Raw genomic sequence first — 24,364 nt, forward strand, 5'->3', positions numbered from 1 at the left:
AAGAGAGATTAAGAGAGGTGGGTTTCTGCCCAGATGTCCCTTGTGGGTGTTGGGGTTTTTTTCCTTATTTTTGTTGGTGGTTTTATCCCTCCCCCCTCTTTCTCTCTAGAGTTACATTCTAAAGGAGCAGCAGCAAAACACATTTATCCCCTTAACCACCTTAGTTACATCTTGGGCACTTCACAGAGAGAAGGAATTGTGAATTACTTGATAAACAATCTCCTTCAGACTTTTCCATGCAGTCAATCTTTATTATAGCAGTATTCTCATATTCACATCAAGTACATAGAACTTTTTGCCTTTTATATAATACAGAGTTCTTTAAATAACTTTACACAGAAATAGTTTTCTTCAATCTGAATTCAGCTATCAAATTTTAATATGTTTTAAGTCTCCATGCTCTCTAACCAAACTGGACAATATTTCCCATTGTACAAATTTACATGAGAAAAACTCCAAAGTACAAATGAAGGGATGACAAAAGTAAAGGGGGAAGGAACAAACAAGAAAAATAAGTTGTATTTGCAATTACAGGGGAAACTTGAGAAGGAAAGAAGGGGAGTTGCCATGACCTATTTAACAGGAAACTGAAAATAAACATTTTGTTATGAATTAAAAAATAAATACGGTTTCAAAACAATTACTCCATTGTAGATTTTAAAAAGCAGCTATGGAAATCTACTAACACAATTGTTTTGTTTTTTGTTTTTGAAGTAACCAGACTGGACCTTCCACTTTGCAGTCATAAGCCCCTCGCAAACCTCTGGTGGTCAAAAAAAATACAGCTGAAAGGAATGTTGTGTTAGCACAGAGTTTAAATTGGTGGGACATACATTTCATTGCACTAAGGAATAAACAAACAAAAAAAATCAAATCTGTATATAAATTTCCCTTTCCTCTCCTTACTAGATACTTTGCCTCTCATAAACAAGCCTCTGTATTATGAGGTAATGCCATTGTCTTGACTATATATAAAAATAATCAAGTTTAAAGGATACAGATGACTGTATCTATAAACTTTAAACAAGCCAGTCCTCTCTTACTCCCCCATAGGGTCCAACGACTGAGTGCTACACCTTCCATCACTTTTTTCATGAAACGTATGCATTGTGCCTCTCATGGGACCCCCCCTCAAGAGACTGCTGTGCCTTCCCTAATCTAGGAAAAGCAGCCTGCACTCAAGTAAGAAAGACAGACAGTGCAAGTGATTACAAACACATATACCTGCTCCTTCAAAACATGGCAGAGTCACAGAAGGCAACAGTGGCCAGCCTGCATGTGTCTTGACAAAGGGGAAAAGGGATCCAATTAGGCAGCTGATGACTTTTGCTATTGTTTAAGAAAAATGTCACCTGCCTGTAGTGAAATGAGGCAACCAGGTGCCACTAATTGCCAGGGAGTGAGCATGAGCTTGTGTCAAGCCCACCTGTGCCTGATTAGGGTGGGCCCCCACTGCGCAGGAGCAGGACCAGGGGGCCAATAAATGCGCTGTGGGGGCCTGCCCTAATCAGGCACAGGTGGGCTTGACACAAGCTCATGCTCACTACCTGGCAATTAGTGGCACCTGGTTGCCTCGTTACACTACACCTGCCCAGCCCTGGGAGACCATTGCTACACCTGAAATGAGGTGGGGAGGGAGGATGAAGGGCCAGGAGGAACACTGCCCATAGCTGAGATGGCTGCAGGTGGGTGGGTGCATCCCAACAGTGTCAGACCCTGCTGTGGTGGGCAGCGGGTCAGTTCTGGGTCCCAAAGGTGTTTCAAGGGTGGCAAGAAGCAAGCGAGCAGGGCTTTACCCAGTCCCAACAAATGAGATCAGAAGAGAAACAATGTTAAGCTGGATTGCCAACACAGGCAAGTTGGCCACTGTCTGGTTTCTGTCAGCTGAGAAGTGTGGAGAGGGAGGGGGAAGAAGGGGAGGCAGGTAGGACACAAGGCTCATGAAGGAATGATATGCTTTTTTTTTTTCCTTTGTTGATTTTTTCTCTAAAGGTTCACAGCTTTGAATAAAAAAAGCACATTTATTGCACTTACATTTTATTTTAGACAGAGTTAATTTAAATTATGCCCTCAGAACCACCCCCCCCCCCCATCTCTCAATAACCCAACACCCAAGTTTGGTCCATTTTGCCCCCTAGATCCATTATCCCTGCCCAGGTGATGGGCTTCATTTCTTCTCAACTTCCACTCAACTCCCAAACACACAGACAGGCTTTCTTTACAACTAGGGTGAACACACAGATGCAACAGAAAATGACATTTATCAAAACAAAACCCTTTTTCAAACCCAAACAAAAAGAAAACAGCTCTTTGTGGTTTACTCACTCAAAAGTAAATGTCACACAAGACTTATTCTAAAATACAGCTGCTGCAAATGTGACAAACCAGACAAAATGACCAGACAGGCCACTGTGGGCTCTTAAGGAGGCTGGATGAGCTGAACACACTGCTGCTGTGGTGCAAGGAAGGAAATACCTAGGGAGTCCACAAGTTTCCAACACTCATTTAACTTTCAATAGAGCAGATTTCAAGCAGCAGGTTTACTGTAATCACAAGTATTTTGGGGAATGCTCTCTGCCCTCCTTTTACAGAAGTTTACCAACTCCAACAGCTCCCTTCTCTTAAGTGAAACAATTGCTATGTGATTTTGTTATAAAAAACCCAAACCAAACCAAAACCTGGACAAAATACCATCCTCTCACATGTACTTTTAGTGCAGAATTTGGAGTAGGTAGAAGGATTCCAGATAATTCCTGGAACATGAATAAAACACTTCGCTTTTTACACTTCGCTTTCTAAAAGGAACAAAACCAAATTAAAATGGGATTTGATATTTTGTATGAACTGTGCATTTAGACATAACTTTATGATTTACAACTATAACCAAAGTTTTGCCCCAAAGAAGAAAAGGAAATGACCTGAAAAAGCACTAATACTAAAACCTGTTATTTTGTCCTTCACGGACAAGTAGATTAAATATGACACTGGTATGTAGGTACTGCCAGAAGTCTACGTAACCAGCTTGAAATTTGAATAAATCAAATTCAAACATACTGGTTGACCCTCAGCTGACAAGACACCTACCATCTCCCACAGTTAATGTGCAATGACAGGATGTGATCACTAAAGAGGAACTGCATTGCTGAGAAACTGCAAGAGGCTGGAGAAAGAACTAAGGAGATCTGCTGATATTCCAGAAAATAAAATTAATTGCACTTTCTGGGACAGGGGACTAATTGTATGGTCTGATATATGTGGGCTTTGATTACACAAGTACTAGCCATCAATTTCTCATCCAGTTCTCATTTCTCACCTACTGTCTCATTCCAAGATGCTATGACAGTGTCACTTTGGGCCTCTTCAGACCTTTCCATTACCTTTCTTTTAACAAATTGTCTTTGGAGGGGGAGGAGGGCTTATTAATTTTTAAATTAAATGAATCTCATTTAACTTTCGATAGAGCAGATTTCAAGCAGCAGGTTTACTGTCATCACAGGTATTTTGGGGAATGCTCTCTGCCCTCCTTTTACAGAAGCTTACCAACTCCCAGCTACCTATGTATAGTAATAGCTATATACAAAACTACTGCATCAGAAGTAAACCAAAGCCACTGCTCTAGTTACAAAGCACCTGGTTTACATTCTGTTGTACTTGGTAAGGTTGCAAAGGCACATGATCATTTGGCAAACTGCAAAGAGTGTTTTGGGGAATCCCTATGTAAACCATTTACTAGAGAGGGTCTTGGTAGCTCTCTTCTGAAGAAAAGAGGGAAGCTATTTTTCACCTGATTTTGCTCTTGGTGTACTCTATATTCTGCAGTTTCCTCCTTTCACAGTTTCATAGTTACTTACTGCTGTCATGGTGCTGACTTAGAAGCTTCTGTGTTAGCATCCTTGAACTTAAATGCAAAGAAAAGGTGTTAACAACTTTGCTCTGCTCTTCTGATTATTTTATTTACTAGGTAAGAAGCAATGAAGACGGATACTTAAAATGCATGCCAAAACAAATAGCAAGGGCAAATGCATATTAACAAGGCTGCAATAAACAAAAAGTTAATTTTATAAACTTTTGTGTAAAATGTGTAACAGAAAACCAGAACACCCAGCACCTTCACAGTGATGCTGTGTAACAACAGTTCACTCATGCAATCGTTTTTTAACTGAACTTGACTGTACCCAGAAGCTTTGCCTGCCACATTGTGCTACTGGTGATACTTTTTCCAACAGACAGAAGACATCTTGTCTACAGTACTATGAATACTTTGTGCTACACATGCTGCACTCACAGTCAAGAAGGGAATGAAATCTATAGGCTGCAAAAAATGTGAAATGTCTACATGCTTCCCTAAATTTAGCCCCTCCAACTATCAAAACTTCAACTGGTACAAGCCTGTGAGGTTTCTGAGGATCTGGCTCACTCAAATGTTTTGCAAAATGCTGGATGCATTTTAATCACCACTAAACCAAGAGATGTTGAGAGGCCATGGTAAGATGGCAGTACTTGGCCTCATTCTGCATCATCATCTACTAGAGCATTTGGGTACAAGAAAAGATGATTTTAGGTAAGCATTAAAAAAGCAGAAGATAATTCATTTAATGACCTGCATGAGTTGAACAAAAAAAGAAATGACTGGGCTAATTTTATCTGGGGCCATGCAGAAATCACTTTCAAAATAACCAGGCCTCTGTGCTTATACTGTTTGGTTTAAGCTCCATTACAATATTCCAGTTCCAACAAACACAGTGCAGGAAACAAACCTGTACTGACAAGGAGGATATGACAGATAACAAGTGTCTTCTAACTGTATAGAAAAAAGAAGGCAGCAGGGAAGGTATATGTGTTATTAATAAAGACATGAAGAGCTGGGACTGGATACTGGTAGTTTGGTAAATAATGATTAGATACTAGTTACTGCAGAGCTAAAAGAAATATGACTGTCCAGATGTTGAGTGGTTGGACTTCATGATCTTAAAAGTTTGTTTCCAACCAGAATGATTTTGTGATTCTATGTTTGGCCCAACAACTGCATACAAAGTATGTACTAACCTCTCCACACTACAGATTGTGCTTGCAGTTGGGACACCACAGGGAAGCTTAAAAATTTAGTGTAGTGGACATGAATGTATTGGTCACCTCAGTTTTAATTCCTTCATCCCACTGCTATACAGGGCACTCAGCTCTTGTCTGCTCTTATGTCCCCATTCACTAAACATCTACAGGGCACCTTTAAGACTGCTTCTGGTGACATGCAAGACATCCAAACAACTCCTGAAGGAAAAGATTGGAAAAAAAAATCCCAGTTATTTACAAACCTAACTTCTTCCAAAGCTTTGCATGAGTATTAGACAGGATCTCTCACAGAAAAAACACACATTACTGCAGCTATCTGGAAGGAAACAAACAAATGTGAAAATCTGTAGAAATGCATCCTAGAAAGGACTTCTCTAAACAGCAGCCAAACAACTTGCACATTCCTCAGGGAAAAAGAAAAAAAAAAACAACAGGAAAACAAAACTACACACAAACAAACCCCAATAAAAAAACCCCCAAAGATCATGTGTTACTTATAAAGTGCTTTGCATGGACAAGGACAGCAATTTTCCTTGTGCTTTTCCTATGGGCTCAAGAAGCATATTGTAGACTAGTGGGTAATGAAACTTCACAAAAATAAGTTCATTTTAAGCAAAGATAGAATGAATTTCCTAACAGTTATATTTTAGCAGACAATCTTCTGCCAGCATGACCTTATGGAAGGAAACTAAGGGCTTTCAACAAGCTCTGTGAAACAAATGACTGTTGAACCACCGGTACATTCTTGCTCCAACAACAATTTTTTTCAAGAGAACATTAATTTCCAGTATGTCTGACAAGTACAAATTAGGCCACAGCCCATACAGAGGAAGGAGGGAGAATGAGCAGCAACTACTTGGCCCTTTGGGAGTCTGTAAATGCTCTCACCTGCCTGCTGACCCCAGCTCCTTCCACCTCTTAGCTATTGGGCTCAGGGAGAACTCAGGGAGAACTCTGATTTCACCAGTCTGCACACCACTGCTCACTCATTAGCTTCTCCACACTGTAAAGTGGCTATTGCTACTATATAAATTCCTGCCAATTTCAATATGGAAAAAACACCTTACAGCATCTGAAGACCCACAGCAGACAAGAAAAAATTTGTGCTTTTTTTTCTGGTTTTTTTTGTTTTGTTTTTAAAATGCATCCTGTACACAAAATCAATTTTATTCATGTACCAACATGAATCACTTCATTCTTGTAGTGACTATTAAGTCATTCACTATTGCTGTCTTGCTAATGTTTGTGGAATTAATATGAATACACAGTATTTCAGTTATAATTCCCACTTCAGATTAGTCCGGTCCCTATAACCCCAGTAAATATTTACTGACAAACATAACAGGCTACCAGCAACACCGCAGAACTCCAGGGTTTTATAAGCATGTTCCACTACCAGTGTGCATTTCTCCCTTCACCAGGGAGTGATCTTCTGCAGACAGAAACAGTCCAGCTCTCCTAGAGAGGGAAGGACAGTGTCCTCACCCAGTGTTCAGCGAAGACACCACATTCAGACACATTTAACTCCTTCATTTATTTGTCATGATTTTGGTTAACATCCCCCATTTTCCCCCAGCAAGAACCTCCCTGCTAGAGGGGGGCTGGTTCTCCTGCCTCACCCGGAGTGGTACGGCAGAAAAGAATCAAAATCTGAAAACTTCTGTCTGAGCTTAAATTTCTTTCTAATGTGGTCTGACTTGCCTCTGTACAAATAATTTACACGTAATACCACATACCAGAGAACTCTGCAAACAGATCACATCACAAGATATTCTACTAGAGGTAAACAATGTGCAGAATTTTATGAGTTGTTTTTTCCCTGACTAGTTAACTTGTCAAAAAAAGCTACCAACCATTTGAATACCAGGATTAGAGGACAGGAAAACAAAGCACTCTAATGGAGATACCGCCACCTTCATCCTAGTTTGCAAAGTGTACAAAAGGGAAAGACAAACAGTAAGGGGAAGAGATGACAGGGAGAGAAAGCAACGAGAGGAGAAGTAGTCAGCGTGGATCCAGCAAGTACCGTTTTGTTTTGATCTAACAACTTGCCATTAGGACAAGATGCTCCACATTTACACACACACTTATCAGAGGACGTTTAGTTAACAGGATAAAAATCCTTTAAAAAAAGCTCTTCAAAGTACCAAAACATAATTTTCGGAATGTCTAATTCTAGGGGGTTTTGTATTTGTATTCAATTCAACCTGAGAACTTTTTTTCCCATTTATGAAAACATTACATATTGGTAAGGTACCTGGCACTAACCTGCACCCTCGTTTAAAATAAAACTTTTAAAGTAGGTACATACACCATTCACAGTCTGTATCACAAATTCTACAGACTTCAGATGCTGTGGTAGCATCTTTGATAAATACATTGTATCATATGATACAAAAGAAAAAAAAGAGAGGACATTCTCGCTACATTTTTTTTTTTAAACTTCAGTTTGTTGCTGGACCAACAAAAGAAGGATTTAACTAATCCTTCTAAAAGATGTTGTATATGCACACACCAAGAAAATACTGGAAAAGGAAAAGGTTACGGTTGTTGGTTGTCGTTTTTTGAAGAAGTGATAAAGTAAATGTGAAAAAAGGTGCAGCAGCATCCCCTTTTCCTCGAGATTAACCTCTTTGCCTTTAGAGTAACATCTCCAGCTCCTACCACACCATACTTTAAATTTTACTGGAATAAACCCCAATAATATAGACAGATTTAGGTGTCTGACATTGTGATACAGTGAAAAGGGGATACTGCATTGTCCATGAATCAGTGAGTACACCGGAAAAAAACAAAAAAAAGGTCAGAATGGAGGAGGATTCTTTTAAATTAGCACTCATCAGATATTCAGCCTCTGATGGTACGTTGTTAGAGGGAGAAAGCTGACTGGCAGACCATCCAAAGCAAGTCTCCTAAGTTGCAGCAGCAGCTCCATCCCCTCATGCCCGAGCACCAGAGTCAAACCACGAGGGCCCTCTCCTCTCTCCTGGGGATGATGCCAAGGGCACAGGCAGCCACTGCGGGTCTCCGAATGCACGTGGTGGTTTGTGTTGAAGGAGAAACACTGGCAGCAGAGGATTCTGGTTCCCAAAAAGGTACTTTTTTTCCCATTGTGTTGGACTGGCAGTTCCATTCTGCTCCGCTTTTAAGCTTACAGATATCTTTTCTAAATTACTTTAGGTTTTGTGGAGCAGAATAGAGTTTTGATGTAAAGAAACTGTAGGAACACAAGACTTAAATAACAGAGTGGGTGCTGCCATGGTGCTGTGGCTACTTGAACGCTGCAAATTCTCCTGTAGAGGGAGGACAAGAGCTTGGTTTAAGTCGATGGTTTCAGCTAGCAGGTGGTCAGAGATTTTCTCCAGACTAGTTGAACATTAGGTTGAATATAAAAGATGTTAAAAAATGCAAACTATTAAAATTAAAGCACAAAAGAAAACATAGTGAAAGAACATTAAATACAGACCCAGCACATTCTACAGAAAAGAATTTTTTGAAAGCAAGCTTTACCCATTCTTCCCAGGACAGAGGTCTAAAAGTTCAAGCAATGCCTAATTCATCATGCATTTGAAAATAAAATGTGTCAGTTTAATTTCACTTTGAACTCCCTATTGTACATATATCCTCCCAAAAAGCAACAATTGCAATGAATTCAGACTGCAAACTAGTTTCTATTCTGCTATAAAACTGATTAAATAGCAAAGAACTACTTGACACGCCCATTAACATTTAAAGACTATATACAGTAAAGTGCCTGAATACTAAAGCAGTATTAAAGAATGCTAGAATCTGACTGAGAGACCAACATAACAACCTCCTGTGAGAAAATTAAGTATGGTGAGATTGACTACTCACTCCCAGACCAGAAAGTAGGCCTTGCTAACAAGGGACACAACAAAGCAACCCCACGCCATGAAATCCTGATGGCATGTGCCAGACAGACTTGTAGTCCCATAGAGATGATGAAACTATGGCACAGAAAAAGACCACTGCCCTAACTCTTCTGTTTGCCAGAGAACTGAAAAGAAGCCAAAACAAAGATGCTCATCCTCTTAATCTTCTCCTTTAGCCAAAAAATTTCCATGCCACCCACAAAGCTAATGGATTTTTAGGGAAAGTTGTCCAGCTGTGCTTAAGCAAAAGGACTCAGGTGCAGGAGAAAAAGAAACGTACACATAGCTTCCCACAGTTTGGCTCTGCATGAATTTTGGGTTAGTTTCTTGAGAACACTCCTCAGAGCTCTCCTAAAAATGAAGCACTGATAAGCAGGGAGAAGAGCACTTTTGTTCTGGTCAGCAGGAGTGCATGAATACCATTACATCCAAACAATTGCTCCTTATCTTGGTGTCCTTTCATCCTTCCAAGAGCCACGTGTTTTGTGAGTGTTGGCTTTTCTCAAGAATCTTACTCTGAATATTGGAAACAAACCAGAAATATCCCTGCAAATATAATTTTAGGCTGATAGTACAAATTCCATGGGCTGTCTTATTCTATAAAGAAGGGAACCAAGAAAACGTTTAGCGGTTTGAATGGGGAACAAAAGGCATCTATAGGGCTTGGTAACCACTGCCAATACAGCTGGCCTATGGGAACATGAAGAAAGCAGGGAGAGAGAAGGCTCTGTGCATCATAGGAAATGAGAAGGGAGTGCACCCAAAGCACTTTGCTACCCAAAGTGTAGGGTAGCAAGCACAGGGGGCTATGACAGACCTCAAACTCTGTGAGTCTTGAAGGACTATGGAAGCAGTTTTAAGTTTTAACAACACCAAAAAAGCTTCACAATGTCTCTGACTGCCCGTATTACTAGTGCTCCCAACAGATAAAACCTTTCTTCTAAATACTCTGAATATCTGGCTCTCAGGCACATTTCACCTCTCTACCAAGTCTCTTCACAATCTCTTACAGAAACAACTAAATTTTGGTACTTTACCCCCTCCCCCCATCCCTTGTTTTAACTTTTAAGAGAAGGACAAAAAAGTCATCAAGTATTGCCTGTGAGGCTAATTTTTAAGAATGACATTCATGCTTAGCTACACTTTCAAAACATGCTCTACTTAATTTATTTTTCAGCCTGTTTTTCTAAACTGCTGATTAAAGATCAATTTATAAACAAGAGATTGCTCCCTCATTACTCATCTTGTCCTTCTGCCCATTTCTGGTAATAATTCAGCTTTTAATAGTCATGCAGGGATTTCAGAAGATGAAAGATGAATGATTAATTGGGAAAGGGCAATGGAAAAACAGGATCAGAAGTCAAGAAGCACTTCAGATAGAATGACAGCTATAAAAGGTGATTTTCAGACCTTTCTTCCACTTAGATAAAATCTTAGCAAAGACTTTTTATTTTTTTTTTCCAAGTTATTGCTAAATCCCCTCTTTTAAATTCAGGTGTTATTTTCCTCAAAGCTGTAGGAGATACCAAAACACGTGACACTAATAATGGAATTATGTTGACTGAAAATGTATAAAATGAGGTTAGCAGTAACAGCTTTCTCTAGATGAGGAATGCAGATGGCTACTGCCGACATTCTCCCTCCTGCTAGGCACTGACAGGACTTTCTGAGGAGTAGCTAAAACACTGTGTCACCCTTTCTGTTCTGGAGATGTAAAATATCTGTGGGGTTTTTTTTATCTTCTGAAAGAAACCCCATCTATAAGAGAGGTACAGAGAACAGCCTCTTTCTGAGACCTAGGCAGATCTAGATAAATTAAGTAATCCACTGTTTTCTAGCAGGACAGGAAGATCTTGCTTGAGAGAAGTGAATGGATGAAACAGACAGCTTTAGGAACACGACCCAATATGCCCCATCCTGCAGGCACAGGATTATCCTAATTCTACCTTGCTAAATCTTCAGATACAGTTCTGTAATGGCAAGTGCTAATTTAAACTGGGATGACTGCAGTCCTACTCTCCCTCCTGACCTGAGCTGCAGAGCAATGACCTGCCCCTCGTGCCATGCTGGTGTTACCTGGCTCTGAGGCAAGACAACTTGAGGAGCTGACCAAATAAATGCCAGCTCAGGCTGGTGGGCAAGGACAGTTTTCTAACCAGTCCTTGCAGATCAGCTCTGCTGGTGGTAGTGGTAATCCACTCAATTTCATGTTACCCAGACACCTGCCAGTGTATGGGTAAGGAGCTGGGCCAAGGATACTCCAAATGTGATCAGCTTACTGTGAAGCCATGATATCACATACTTAGTAATTTGGTATGTAAAAAAAACCTATACACATTTTTATTCATTGTAAGCCAGGCATCTGATGTGCTTTTTACCAAGCAGAATGTCAGATATTTGCTTTGACTGGTAACAAAGAAATTTCTTTCCAGAGGATGGGTAGCATTTGGAAATCTACACTTCTTGCAGAGCCCTTTCGAGTAAGCTGCTACAGACTTTTCATGCTTGGTACATGCAAAGCAAGTGGAAACTATTTTAAATGTACACTTCCAAAAAATCTATACTAGAGAGATGATCAAGTACTTTCATGTTGTGTCCAAACAACATATTATATGGGCATGTTCTGAGCAAATCTGCTGCCTTTGATTACTGGAAAGATTTAAGATGTGGTTACTTATTTCTACTCTTACAATTTTGTAATTTATATGACTTAATGAGGATACTAAGGTATATATAACAACACTTTAACTGTACTCATTATCTCAGGGTAGATGCTGTGTTTCTCAGAAGAATGGCTCCCTTCCAGAACCATGGAACCTTATCCACTGAAGCAGAGGGTAACTGACTTATTAAAGGGAAACACCAAATTCCAATGCCTTGCTGGGATTACAATCACCTTATAAAGTATGACAAAGAGACATTCTTCTGTTGGATCCTGCACTGATAATCTAGTATGGATAACATCCACTGGCTAAATAAAAATTTTGAATATACACTGATGTGGATAATTAATATCCTCAGAAGAATACACATTAGCACTTACAAGGATCTGGTCCTTCTAAAAGGTACCAAGACAGACTTAGTTTCTATATTGAGATGCAGGGAAGTAAGGAAAGAAGGGTTCTCACATAGTAAACACTATCCCTTCGGAAAAGCTCGAGATCCTACAGACCTGTTTTCAGCACTAGTAGGTATCTGTTTCAACTAATATAGCTGAGTTTCATATTTGAGAACCTTGACCCAAATCTACAGATGCATTTAAGCATCCTTCTCCTACTTATGTTCCCAAATCTCACTGCAGCAGCAATTACAAACTACAGAAATTAAGACTTTTGATGCCTTTATATCAGATAAAGTTAATAATCCACAAAAACCAACCTCTATTTAGGTTTCATAAAAAGTTTAGTGAGAAGCTAAAACCACATTAAAGCCATGGATCCCACACTGTGGGAACATGTGAGAACAGGTGAGAGGAAGAATTCTAATGCACTGACCATACAGCAGAGAATGTGGTCAAATGTGTGTAAGGATGGCAGCACTTTTTTCCCCCATTTCTATACCATGGGAGAACAATCTTAACAAAAAGGAGTATAACAATACTCCAAGGAATAGTTTGTGTGAACTGCTCTGGCAGACCTGAAAAAGAGTGAGCTTGGGCAGGGCAGTGGTGATGCTTATGAGGTCTTCATAACTCCCCATGTGGCTAAACCCTTCCTGTCTGGAATGGTGCATATCTAGATTCTCCAAGAGACCCAGCATCATCTTGCTCTTACTGAGATGGGCACTGTACTCTGTACTGAGTCCCATACCCCAAAGCTTAAGAAGCATTCCTTCTCACTGTCTAGGAAAAAAATTTAAAAAATTTAATGAATAAGAAGGGAAAAAAACACTTAAATATAAAGATATGCCCAAATCAACAAAACTACCAGAAAGATAGGCAACAGATTTTCTAAACCAATACCAGTGTTCATCCTCCATAACCATTTCCACAGAGATAGATTTCAACAGCTGAATTTTCTTGACTAACAAGAATGAGAATAGTTCCCAAACTGTTCCAAGAGGAAAAAACAAAAAGACCATCAGAATCCATCCAGAAAATGAAGGAATTACCTATACCTCTTCAAACTCTCTAAATTCTGCCTCCTGTTTTGACAAGCTCAATCAACAGGCAGCAAAAAACCTTTTTTGAGTTTCAGATCCATTTAAAAAGCCTATTGCTAGCAACCTGCAAACTCCTTTGTAAGTATGTAAACCAGAAGCAGATAAGAACACTCCTGGCCCCTGTAGTCCTAACAAGAGCAGTAACAGCTTGTTTCTGATGCAGAAGAACCTGCTCAAATTAATAGCTTAGCAGTTTAAAACAAACTCACATGAAGAATTTCAAAATATGCAAGAAGAGAGTCAATAACATTATTGTTTTCACATTTGACACTGAAGACTGATATATAACCTGAAACACTCCTCTGATTCACCTGTTCCAGAGTAATGCTCCAGAAAAAATACAATCTTTAAAGTGAGCTGACAGGACCTTGGTAACGTGTCTAGCCTTCTCAGTTAGATATCGAGTCTAACTGATTCAATTCTAGTAAAACTAGCAGCTTTTATATGGAAGTGAAAAAACCAATTCCTCACTGAACAGAAACATGTTCAGTGGTATTCTTAACAATATTAAGATAATTAAAACCTTTAATCTTAACAGAATTCACGGTTTAATACTGATTTCCATGAAAATAACTGCTTTTTCAAATCCTCTTTTCCTATAGAGCCTCCCATGTAAAGTATTTGGTTATGCTGAAGACTGAATTTTTAATTTATTTTTTTTTTTTTTTAATTTTGAAATCCTTGCTAGCTGAAGGATACAGGGGTTGTTACCAGGAATCTCGCAGTCAACAGAAGCAGAGATTCAGAATTTCTTCTGTGCTGCCATGTAATAGGACATTTTGAGATGGTCAAAACTATTCCAGGTCAGAGTATTTAGGCAAAAATAAGTAGTAAAAAAAAACAAAACAAAAAACCACGCCACCACTCCTCCATAGGGAGAGATGTTCTTTAACCAGCACTATTGTAAACTTCAGCTTTCAAAATAGTCACAGGTCACTAAGGTCTTCTTTGGATTCTGTGTTGTATCTGCTCACTTCTGCTGACCACAAGAACTTCTGACTGTGCTCATTCTTGAAGCTATATTTATTTTTCCAACTGTTTCCCACACATGAGGAGCTTTACTAAGAGAAGAATCTAAAGCCTATTGCGCAAATATAATGACCTCAACTGAAGTAAAAAAGAAAAACAAACCACCATAGCCTGAGTAGATGAAAATCAAACACACTCCTGAATAACTAATTCCAATCAATAAACCAGGCAAAAATGTCACAGGCAAAAGCAAAAATGACAATGACCTTAAGAGCATTTTGCTTGTTTTGAAGTGACTTCTCTCATTTCTCTTATGTGACTTTATCATTCTTCTTGTGCCAGCTGTTCCCAGGGCATTCCTTACCAACACAGACTGTGCTCAGGACACTCAATGCCCAGTGTTAGGAGGAAAGTCCTCATTCCCGCAGTAAACCTTAAAAATGTAGCTGGTAGGAACTGAGAATCCATGTCTTGCACGAACAGGAACACACCAGCACACAGACACACAGGCACATGCTTTCACATTTCTTTTCAGTGTACTGGAAACCCACCGTATCCCCCTGCTTGAATGGGTGTTTTTGGAGAAGCACAAGCATATAGACTAAAATCCTCTGTCTGGAAGCCAGCCCGGTTTAATGAGGGCTCAGATGCACTGCGGTGAATTTTTGGCAATGACCGGGCCAGAAGCTCAATGGAGGCAAGAATCTAAAACAAGTAAAAAAAAAAAAAAAAGTGATCAAATCTGTTGTTCTTAAATTGTAACACTTCCTCTAAACCAAAGACAGATCATCAATGAACCACAGAAAAATATTTATACACAAATTTAAATAGAAACTTTTAGAAATAGAATACTGCATTGCACTCTGATGCTTATATCCTCAAAAAGCTGGAAAGGAAGATTTGGGAATCTGTTGCCTCATTTTCCCCTTTAAAAGGGCATATTAATTTCCCCTTGTAAGCCCAATGAAAGTACTTATTTTCTATTTGCCTCCTTGTTTATGCATTAGTACCTGTATCTACCACCACTGCAAATAAATAGTTTTGGCATTGGGTTGCCAGCAGAGGGAGCTCCTTATATTTTTTTTGAAAACGCTTTGGTTAATTCAAAACATCAACAAAAAAGGTTCCCCCAAGCTTTTAAGTATCCAAACCTTCCTCAGCAGACACTATAAATCTGTGACAACGCTGTCACTTTCCCTTCATAAAGTCTGGGGACGAGCAAGGAGGAGAGTATAAAGATTTCTGGGAACATCTACAGCATGTTCTTATTTGTATATCTAATCGTGATTATTAATTTTACCATCTCCCAGTTGAAATTTTTTCTAACACATAAACAAAAGTAATGTTAATATCTGCTTTTTTAATTGAAAATAAGCATTTCCAACTAAACAGCACTAGCCAGGTACTGAACCACTACTCTTATGACATTATACTGTAGCACTAACAAAAAAATTGCTGATCTGGCCAATGAATTCATAGTGAATTGTAAAGTCTACTGAGAACTTAAAAGTTTCTCACCTGTGGAAAAAGGGGTCTCTCATCTCTTTTCTTTTTTAAGCATTCTGCCATTAGTCTCTTCATAGCTTTTGGACAGTTGCTCCGTACTTTGCTGAGGTCTGGAGATAGGTATCCTCGTCCCACCATGAAAATTATCTTTGTTTAAGGGGAAAACACATGAGAAGGGAAGAGGATGAGAGCATAAAGCAAACAGTAATAGAAGAACATTTTGCTAGACAATTTTACTCCCAGAAGTAAGTTCAAAACATCATCTCATATTGAAATTGTCAGGCTTCTTAGAGTAAGGCTTGCTAACCTATTTAGTTCAGAGAAAAAATTAGATTTTTTTTTTTTTCCCTCCTGAGAGAGATTTCTGTGAAACTTGAACACTAGTAAATGGTTACCATTTATAGCCATAACCATCTAAGGAACAGTTCTTCAGTGTCAAAAGCTGTTACAAAAACAAGAATAAGCAACTGTGTCAGGAACAGGATGCCTAAAAATAAATATTCTGTTTAATATTATAAGTCAACAGCAAATTCCCACTGAAAGGTATTTTTAGAAACACAAGGACTTCAAATATTATTCTCAAAAGGTAATGGTTTTTAAGTTCCTTCATATACTTTTCTACCACAAAAGCTTATTCTTAAGATTTGATCGCCTTCCCCCACCTCACCCCCTTCCCCTCCTTAAAAAAAAACCAACCCGAAACAAACACAAAAGGAAACTGCCTCTCCTCTGTAGGAGACATAAAGGCTATGTATTTTTACAGTAACTCCTTTAACATGAAAGGTTTATATTTCACCCAAGGATAAAATTTAAGCATAAAGCAAAGTAAACCAATAGAAAGCTGGAAAATCTAAACATGGTTCATGTTCTCCAGAATATATAAAAAACCCCATCAAACATCATCATGTCAAGCTAAGGTCAAATGCAATGTGGTTCGAGTACTGCAGTTGTGGTGACACTAAAAAGCCCTTTCAAACAGTGTATCAAAGATCTGCTGCAGCAGATAATCACTACCTTTTCTGAATACTCAAGAGAAACCCAATAGGTGTATCATACCTTATATTTAATAAAGTCTAACTATTTCACACCTTGACACTGGCAAAGAAATCCAAGAGAAGAAGCCCATATCTCCAGCAGGCTTTACACGTTATTTGTACTAACGTAATCCTGGTCCTATTTCAGCTTTCTGATTCAGTTGCATCTGTGTTGGCATCAAGGAGCATAAAACTCCCATATGGTTTCTGTAGAAATCCCCAAGCACCAGAGCTGCATTTCATAGTAAAAACTCGTGCAACCTGTCCCTTACCTCTGCTGCAATGAGACCTACCATCTAGAAGTTACTTGTTGCTAAATAATTACAATACTTGAGTTGGAACTATTAAAAAACTACTAGTTAAGTTTTCAATAAAATCCTTAAAAATAATACAGGGACTGAACTTTTATTTTAACTACGACAAAAGTGAGTATCACTACAAGAACAGCCCCCTAGTCTGTCTAGAAAAATCTCTTACAGTGATAGAAACACTCTGAAGTGTAACAGGAATGATGCTTTGCTCACTAAGATTCTTACTTATGTCACAGTAGCTGATGAAGATGCACCAACACAGAGCAAGTGATATTTACATCTTTTCAGACAGTAGACTGGGAGTGACAAAACTGAAGACATTAGATCACATCTTAAATGTTTGTTTCACTAGCTATTTAAATTTTGTTTCAGTGCTCAGTTGTGACCACCCACAGCAATAGGTTCAACTTTCAAAACCCAAAAGGAAAAAACAAAACAGTGCCCAAATAGTGCTTTTAGAAGGCTGTATCTAACTGGCTAGAAATCTAGACATTTCCCATCTTTCAAGAGACAAATAATAATTAAAAAAATTAAAAAAGGGAGTCACTCCAAATTTGACAAACTGGGATGAAGTCTTCTGACAAATATGGAAAGAGCCTTATAAAATGGCATTCACAGATGGTTGCTATGGTTGCAGTTCTCAAGTACTGACAGTGAAAAAACAAGGGATGCGGACACAGATACATAAATATATCACGACCCAGACATGAAAATATTTTACACCAAAGATCCTGATGCATAGATACTATTTTCAGATTAGACAGAGGAATAATGAATCAAATATGCCTTCAGAAATGTGCCTGTTCTGTGGAGATATATTAAAGGCGTCTGTTATCACTCGACCCAAGGAATATTTTTTCACAATTAAGTAATCTTTTTACAGGATTCAAAACTCTGGAAAGTCATATACTCCATCAAGTAGGATTTGAGAAATGCTGGTATCCTGAAATTTAATTAGATGGTACAGGCATTTCTCAAGACTGAAATGAATATAACATTCAGTGAGTTGATTGCTGTTCCATTTTGTCAGTCCTGTTGCTGAACTACTACTCAGTACAAGGGCAAGTGGGGTGAAGGGGAGAAAGAGGAATATCTGAACATATGGAAGATCATTTTGCCTTTGCAGAACTATTCTAAACTAGATTACTATTAAATAACTTGCTCTCTCCCTATTAAGTATCCTGGCAACCAGCTCAAAAGCTGAATACCTGTATTTGAAGTAAAAAAAGAACCAACAACAACAAAGCCCAAACCCCTCATGAGAAGTAAATTGGTTTTACATGGATGAGGCAGATCTAGAAAATGTAGAAACGTCATCTCATAACATCAGAATTAGAAACATAAATGAAACACATAAAGCATCAGAATGTGCACCTTACAAGGCTGATGCAATCTATTTCAGGCCACAGTTGATTCAAGCCAGTCCCTGCCCTTACCTGGTCCCTGTTGTTGATGTTTGAGTATGGTAACTGTCCAGTCATCAATTCATAAAGAACAATCCCAAATGCATACACATCCGACTGAAAGCTATATGGATTTTTATCTTGCATCCTAATAACTTCTGGTGCCTGTACCATAAAAGGAAAGCATTAGTTTAATTTCACCATGTCAGGCTGTACCTCAGATACCAGGAATAAAAAATAGACTTGTCCAGAATATAACAGGTGCAAGGCTCACTTGTGCCTTTGGATGTTACTGTGTCCTAATACACAGTGGATGGTTGACATGAACCTCAAAATCCAATGGTTCATTTTATCTTAGTGATCCTTTTGCTCCTCTATGACAGAACACAATGACCTTGTCTGGGCTGAGAAGCTATTCTGCAACCAGAATTATAGCAATGCTTAAAATAACGAAAGCTAACAAAGCCTTCAGGTTTTTTGAGGATTAAAGGAGAAAGTGGATTTGCACAGGAGACTGCAACTATACTTAAGACTTGAGCAAGTTGTACAACCTCTTGAGAGTAACTATGCTTGAATCCTTAGAAGTTAAGAGCATCTTACTGTTGGCTGAACTAGTTCCTCTACTGCTTTGAAGGATGTTTTTCATGGCTTTTCCCAACTTTTCCTCAATCCTAAATTAATCATACCCTTATTCCTTAGCCACCATTTACTTTCCAGTCTCAACCTCAGAGTAAGGGATCAAGACACTAAAGGTTTTTATGCTGACTACTGAAAATCACGTTTCAAGAAGAAACTAAAAGCATTCATTTCGTTCTTCATATTACTGCTTGTCTTTTTCAGCTTAAGACAGTTTGTAAAAATCAGTGTGCTTGAGGCATAGTCTTAGAAACTTTGGCCAAAGGCAATTAAAGTAGCTGAAACAAATAACACCTATCACCCCTTGCTTACCATCCATAGAATAGATCCAGACAACTGTTCAAACTGATGAGATCCACTCCATCGTGATTTCACTGTAGCTAGACCAAAATCACCTATTTTTACTGTGAGGTCTTCATGAAGAAAAATATCTAAGGGGATATGTTAAGGGAAAACAAACAAGTGGTACTTGTCCTACAAGTATAATAAACAACTACAAATTTGCAATGAGACACAACTGTTTTAGCTATCCACCACGACTGAAGGTTTTCATATCATACAGATTCCAAGCAGCCAGCATGGTTAATTATGTTACTTAAGGGTTACATCACTAATGACTGGACCAGTGCTGAACAGACCATGGCCCAGGTGGTGTTCTTGAAATGCCAAGTACTTTCTTGAAATGCCAAGCACAAGAAAAGCTGAAAACATTCCATGGGTGAACTGGTGTACTGTTTCATTACTTGCAGAAACCAAATGAGGCAAAAATCTGTGATACCACAAAAAAAAAAAACTTGCTACATTATTGCAATTACATCAGTAGGCACAATAAGTATTTCTTACTTTGCTACTAGTGATATTATCCCTTCTCAACAATATTTCAACACAGCAAATAGTCACACATGAACAGTTTCTCGTATCAGTAAGTACATTTCTGGCAGTAAAAAACCAAACCAAACCAACAACAAAAAACAAACCACAAAATCATCAGGAATGTTGTGTTCCACAGTTACATCTCTGGGAAAGGATACTATTACTCTTGAGGTCTCTGTGGATGATTGACTTGGCATGCAAATAACTGAAAAGGAACATCATAGATTAGGTTGATTAAATGATACTTCACTGATCAACAACTCAAAATTCACTGTTCTGTTTAAACACAAATTCTGCAGTCATTCAAACTGCATATATTTATCAAGCTGGTAAAACTTCAGTTACGTATGACAACTCCTGCAACAGCCATAGGAAAAAAACCCAAAAACAAGCTTAGATTTCCAGCTCAAACATTATACTACTGGAGAATGAAATAAATATGCACCAACTTCTGCTTTTCAGTTCTAACTCAGCTCTCAGAATAAAAACAAAAGAACTTCAGTAGTTTTTGACACGCTGTTCAGTGCTGAAGGTTCGTTCTGCCTCCCAGCCTTAATGGTGACTGTCAAGACAGTTTGTGGGCCACTTACAGCTTCAAGTAAGGTGTTTCTAAATTGTTGGAGCTAAACATGCTTTCCAGTCTCAGTATGCACTCAACTATGCTGACTGTTTTTTAGTATGGGACTGGAAAAAAGACACCCTAACTGCACAATGGATAAATGTGACTGCAGGGAACACAGGGCTGTTGTACTGTAGTTGCCCTACAGCCTAGATATAGCCTAAATAAGGCAGCCAGTCTCTCATAGCTCTTTAGTCAATGAGATCAGCACAAACCTGCTGGAAAAGCCCCAGTTAATGTCTCTGCTTTGAATCATGCTCACGAAACAGTTTCTGCATATCCAATACCTACAGAGGGAGCCTGGGGAGATGTGCAGGCTAACAGAAGGCTGAGCCTGGATGCTGCAAACACCTCCCCACCTCCTGACTGAAAATATAAGAGAATACTTAGTAGAAAACAGGCACAAATTAACTGCAATCATCATAGCAGTTTTCCATCTGGAGGGCAATTTCTCTGATCCTGCATCAGTGTTAAGATTTTATTGTGTTATGACACACAATATTGGGTTAGCTTTGTAAACTTAACTCATTCAATTGCCCTCTCCGGGAGTAAGGATTACTTATCAGTCCTTAGAACAAAATAGGTATGTTTTTCAAATGCTGAAGGCTATGATTTAGAGAGCTACAATACTTATAAGAAAAGGAGAAAAAAGATTGGGTTTTTTTTGCTAACAGGGCTGCCTGTCTTCTGCATTATCTTACAAGACTCTGTCCTTTTGTTCACAGGGTGTTGCTTTAAACTATGTTTCCCCTCCTACTACAAAACAATTTGCACTGTGGAGATCATAAAAGCCTGGAGCAGAAATCTTTGCTCACAAGATTGAAAGTTTAACTACAGTGTAATTATCTTTATTTTAGTATCTAAGGCTACATTTCCTTGATGATTTGCATTTCAACATTTTCCAAAAAAACCTCAAAGTGAATTTTACTAATCAAAATAATAAAGCCTTCACAAAATGCTTTGATCATCAAGACAGGACCCTGGGCTTGGCAAAGTGAGCAGATAGCTGGCTTTATTTGCCAGTGTCACTCAGAGTGTGAAGGGGTAAATAAAAACATTGCCCCAATGCTCATTTGCAAACAAGTAACACAATACTTACTCCATGCCTTGTGCAGTCTGTCGTGCAATATCAATTAGCTTGATCATTTCAAATTTGGTCTCAATGATGTGTAGATGGTGATATAAACTGGACCCCTCACACCATTGTGTAACAATTGCCAACTGGGGCTTTGTTGAATAACCCATGAAAAGTAGGATATTCACATGTCGTGTTTTCCTGTTGAAAAAAAACCAAAAGAGGAGGATATCAAGTGGTTCAGGAAAAACCAAGGCAGGTCTATCACACTCTAAATATGTACTTTTAAACAGAAGTTGCTTGGTCAATCTCAACTTTTACTAAGACAACATGATAACCTGTTGCAAGATTTGGTTTAATGAATTATTCCCACAGTTAGCTTTTTTTTTTTGTGGCATTGAACAACTATTCTGAGGTAAGCACAGCTTTCTCCTGCTTTTGTAAGCAACCTAGTACAGCACTGCTCAGAAGATGCCTATATGGCCCATAAGGAACACCCAAAATGAAATTCCAGTCTCAGAGGCTTCCAGGGAGGACGATCCTTTAATTCAGAAATTATTAACATACTTCTTTGACAAGACTTCACTTTTTCTTAGCGTGCTATTTAGTAAGAGTTTTGTACTCTCTATAGGGCCACTATACAAGAAAGGATGGAAATAGGTATGCAAAGTGTACCTCAGTAACGTGAGGTGTTATGATATGAACTTGTTTCCCAGCAGCACCATGAGAGACTGGAGTTCACCACAGAGATTTGGCCAGATGAAATCAAATTTATTTCAAAGATGGGGCAACTCCAGGCAGACAAACTGCACAATGAGCAGTTCAGAGAGGATTATCTCAATAGATATCCTGGCAGATTCAAGGCTTGAAAGAATCTACTAACACTGTGAAACCTTAAAGGGTCTTCTCAACCTCCAGGAAAAGTCAATCACATTCTTACTGCCATCAATAACATGAAGAACTAGATAGCTCTAAACATACCAATGAGATATTGCAAAGGTGAGACAATTAAGAATTCTGGAGTATTTCCTAGCTTTCCCAGGGGCCAGGAAAAAAATCAAGGCAATCTGCTTCAAACACAGCTGAGTGAAGACAGTAAAGCTCACTGCTGATTAAACCTGATGGACCAAGATAAAAACTTGTGGTAGCTTCTTAAATCTATGCTGCTGCTGAAGATAGCAGCATATGCTCTTTATGGCTTTTTTATATTAAGAAACTAATGAGAGCTTAGAGTATAAACCCCTTTGTCCTCTCAGCAATGCAGACTGAGATAGTTCTGTGTGACTGTGCCTTTTTCAAGTTCAAGAATTTGTCAAGTGATGCTGAGAGTAACTGTTGAGTGAATAAAAAACAAGCAGTTTCTTGCAAATCCTACCACAAAGCTAAGAAAGTAATGCTGGAGAGTAATGGAAAAGGCACAAATACAGGTAAAACCAGAATCTCTGGGTCAAAGGATAGAACAAAATGACTATTTACTGTGAGTGCTGAAATGATCAACAAGAGAGAAAGGATGAACTACAGCTATAGGGACTCCCAGCAGAAATCTGGACTAGATATGAAATTCTACGAACAAGACACTTTTATTTCATCAAGTTCTTCTAAACAAATGTCAAAAATACAGAGACAGAACCATGAGAAGAGACAGAATACGCAGTAGTTTCTTCAGGGAGTGGGCTGATCATCCCCTTTTCATTTGTGTAGCTTACTGGGAATGCTCCTTCACAACAGGCATCCAGCTCAACAGATCAGTTTTCCAGAAGCAAAGAAACGCTTTCTTTCTATTTTGTTTCTTAAAACACAATTATGCTTGAGAGTTCTCAAGATTGTACTTAGATGTTAATGGTCTTCCTAAACATTTGTCCTGGTTTGGGCCAGGATGAAGTTAATTTTCTGTTTTGTAATTTTGATTTCAGCTAAGTCTCTTGTAAGCAGCTGCACTTGCTGAAATTAACAGCAAGTTTCTCAGACAGTGTGTGCTTCTGGGACTGATAATGCTCAATGTTTATAGTTACAGCTAGAGACTGGTGTGCAGAACCAAGGACACTGCTCAGCTCTGAGGAACATTCTGCCCTCTGGAAGGAAAAAAGGAGTGGAGGTCACACCTGAAAACCTCCTTTAGGGAGGGGTGGACAAGATAAATGACCAAAATTGACTGGTGTATTCCATCCCATACACATCATACTCAGTATAAATTTGAGGGATCATGAGGGTCAAACCCCTTCCTTTCCTTCTTCCCCTTCCTCACCTGTCCCTGTTTGCTTTGGCATCCTGGAAGGATTCCATCTGTTCCCTGCCTGTGGTCCTGATCCGTGCCAGCCCATATCTGTGTGTTCCTGCCTCCAGCTCCCAACTGCTGCCGACTCCAGGAGTCCAGCCTGGACTTTCCCAGGGCTGCCCTGCAGCCTCGGTGGTGAGGTGAGAGTTATTGGGGGAAAGGGAGGAGGAACATGGTATCTTTTTTTCTGTATATTTGTATATATTTAGTGATTTTTATCATTACTGTTTCATTAAAGCTGTGTAGTTCAGTTTCCAACTCATAAGTCTCTCTCCCTTATTCTCTCTCCTTACTTTATCAGGGAGGGGGATTAATAAAGAACATCTGTCATCCAGTTTAATTGCTGGGACAGGGTTAAACCGTACAACATTCTATTCTATTGTACTGATGGATGCACTTTTAAGAACTGAACCCAAGACAAACACTTCCTCTGGGAAGTTACAAGCAGTAGACATAAGAACAAGAAACCAAGAAGAGACTTTATGCTAAATATACTTTAAAAACATCTCAAAGAGAAGCCAATGCTGCCGAACAGAAAT

The 24,364-nt window shown here is 38.9% G+C and overlaps 1 protein-coding gene across 1 annotated transcript in view; it reads right to left on the reverse strand.

Moving 5' to 3' along the window:
- Positions 1-1,957: 1,957 nt before the first annotated feature.
- The window catches only part of BRAF (B-Raf proto-oncogene, serine/threonine kinase), an 83,241-nt gene continuing 60,834 nt past the window's right edge, over positions 1,958-24,364 (reverse strand). The window contains exons 13-19 of the mRNA XM_030451457.1: positions 21,575-21,751; positions 20,015-20,061; positions 19,296-19,414; positions 18,381-18,512; positions 15,612-15,746; positions 14,645-14,798; positions 1,958-8,363 (exon numbers count right to left, since the gene is read on the reverse strand). Coding sequence (XP_030307317.1) covers positions 8,341-8,363; positions 14,645-14,798; positions 15,612-15,746; positions 18,381-18,512; positions 19,296-19,414; positions 20,015-20,061; positions 21,575-21,751 — 787 coding nt within the window. The 3' untranslated portion in view covers positions 1,958-8,340. The remainder of the gene's footprint in view (positions 8,364-14,644; positions 14,799-15,611; positions 15,747-18,380; positions 18,513-19,295; positions 19,415-20,014; positions 20,062-21,574; positions 21,752-24,364) is intronic.

Source organism: Calypte anna, chromosome 1 (assembly GCF_003957555.1).
Source record: "Calypte anna isolate BGI_N300 chromosome 1, bCalAnn1_v1.p, whole genome shotgun sequence".
Lineage (NCBI taxonomy): Eukaryota > Metazoa > Chordata > Aves > Apodiformes > Trochilidae > Calypte > Calypte anna.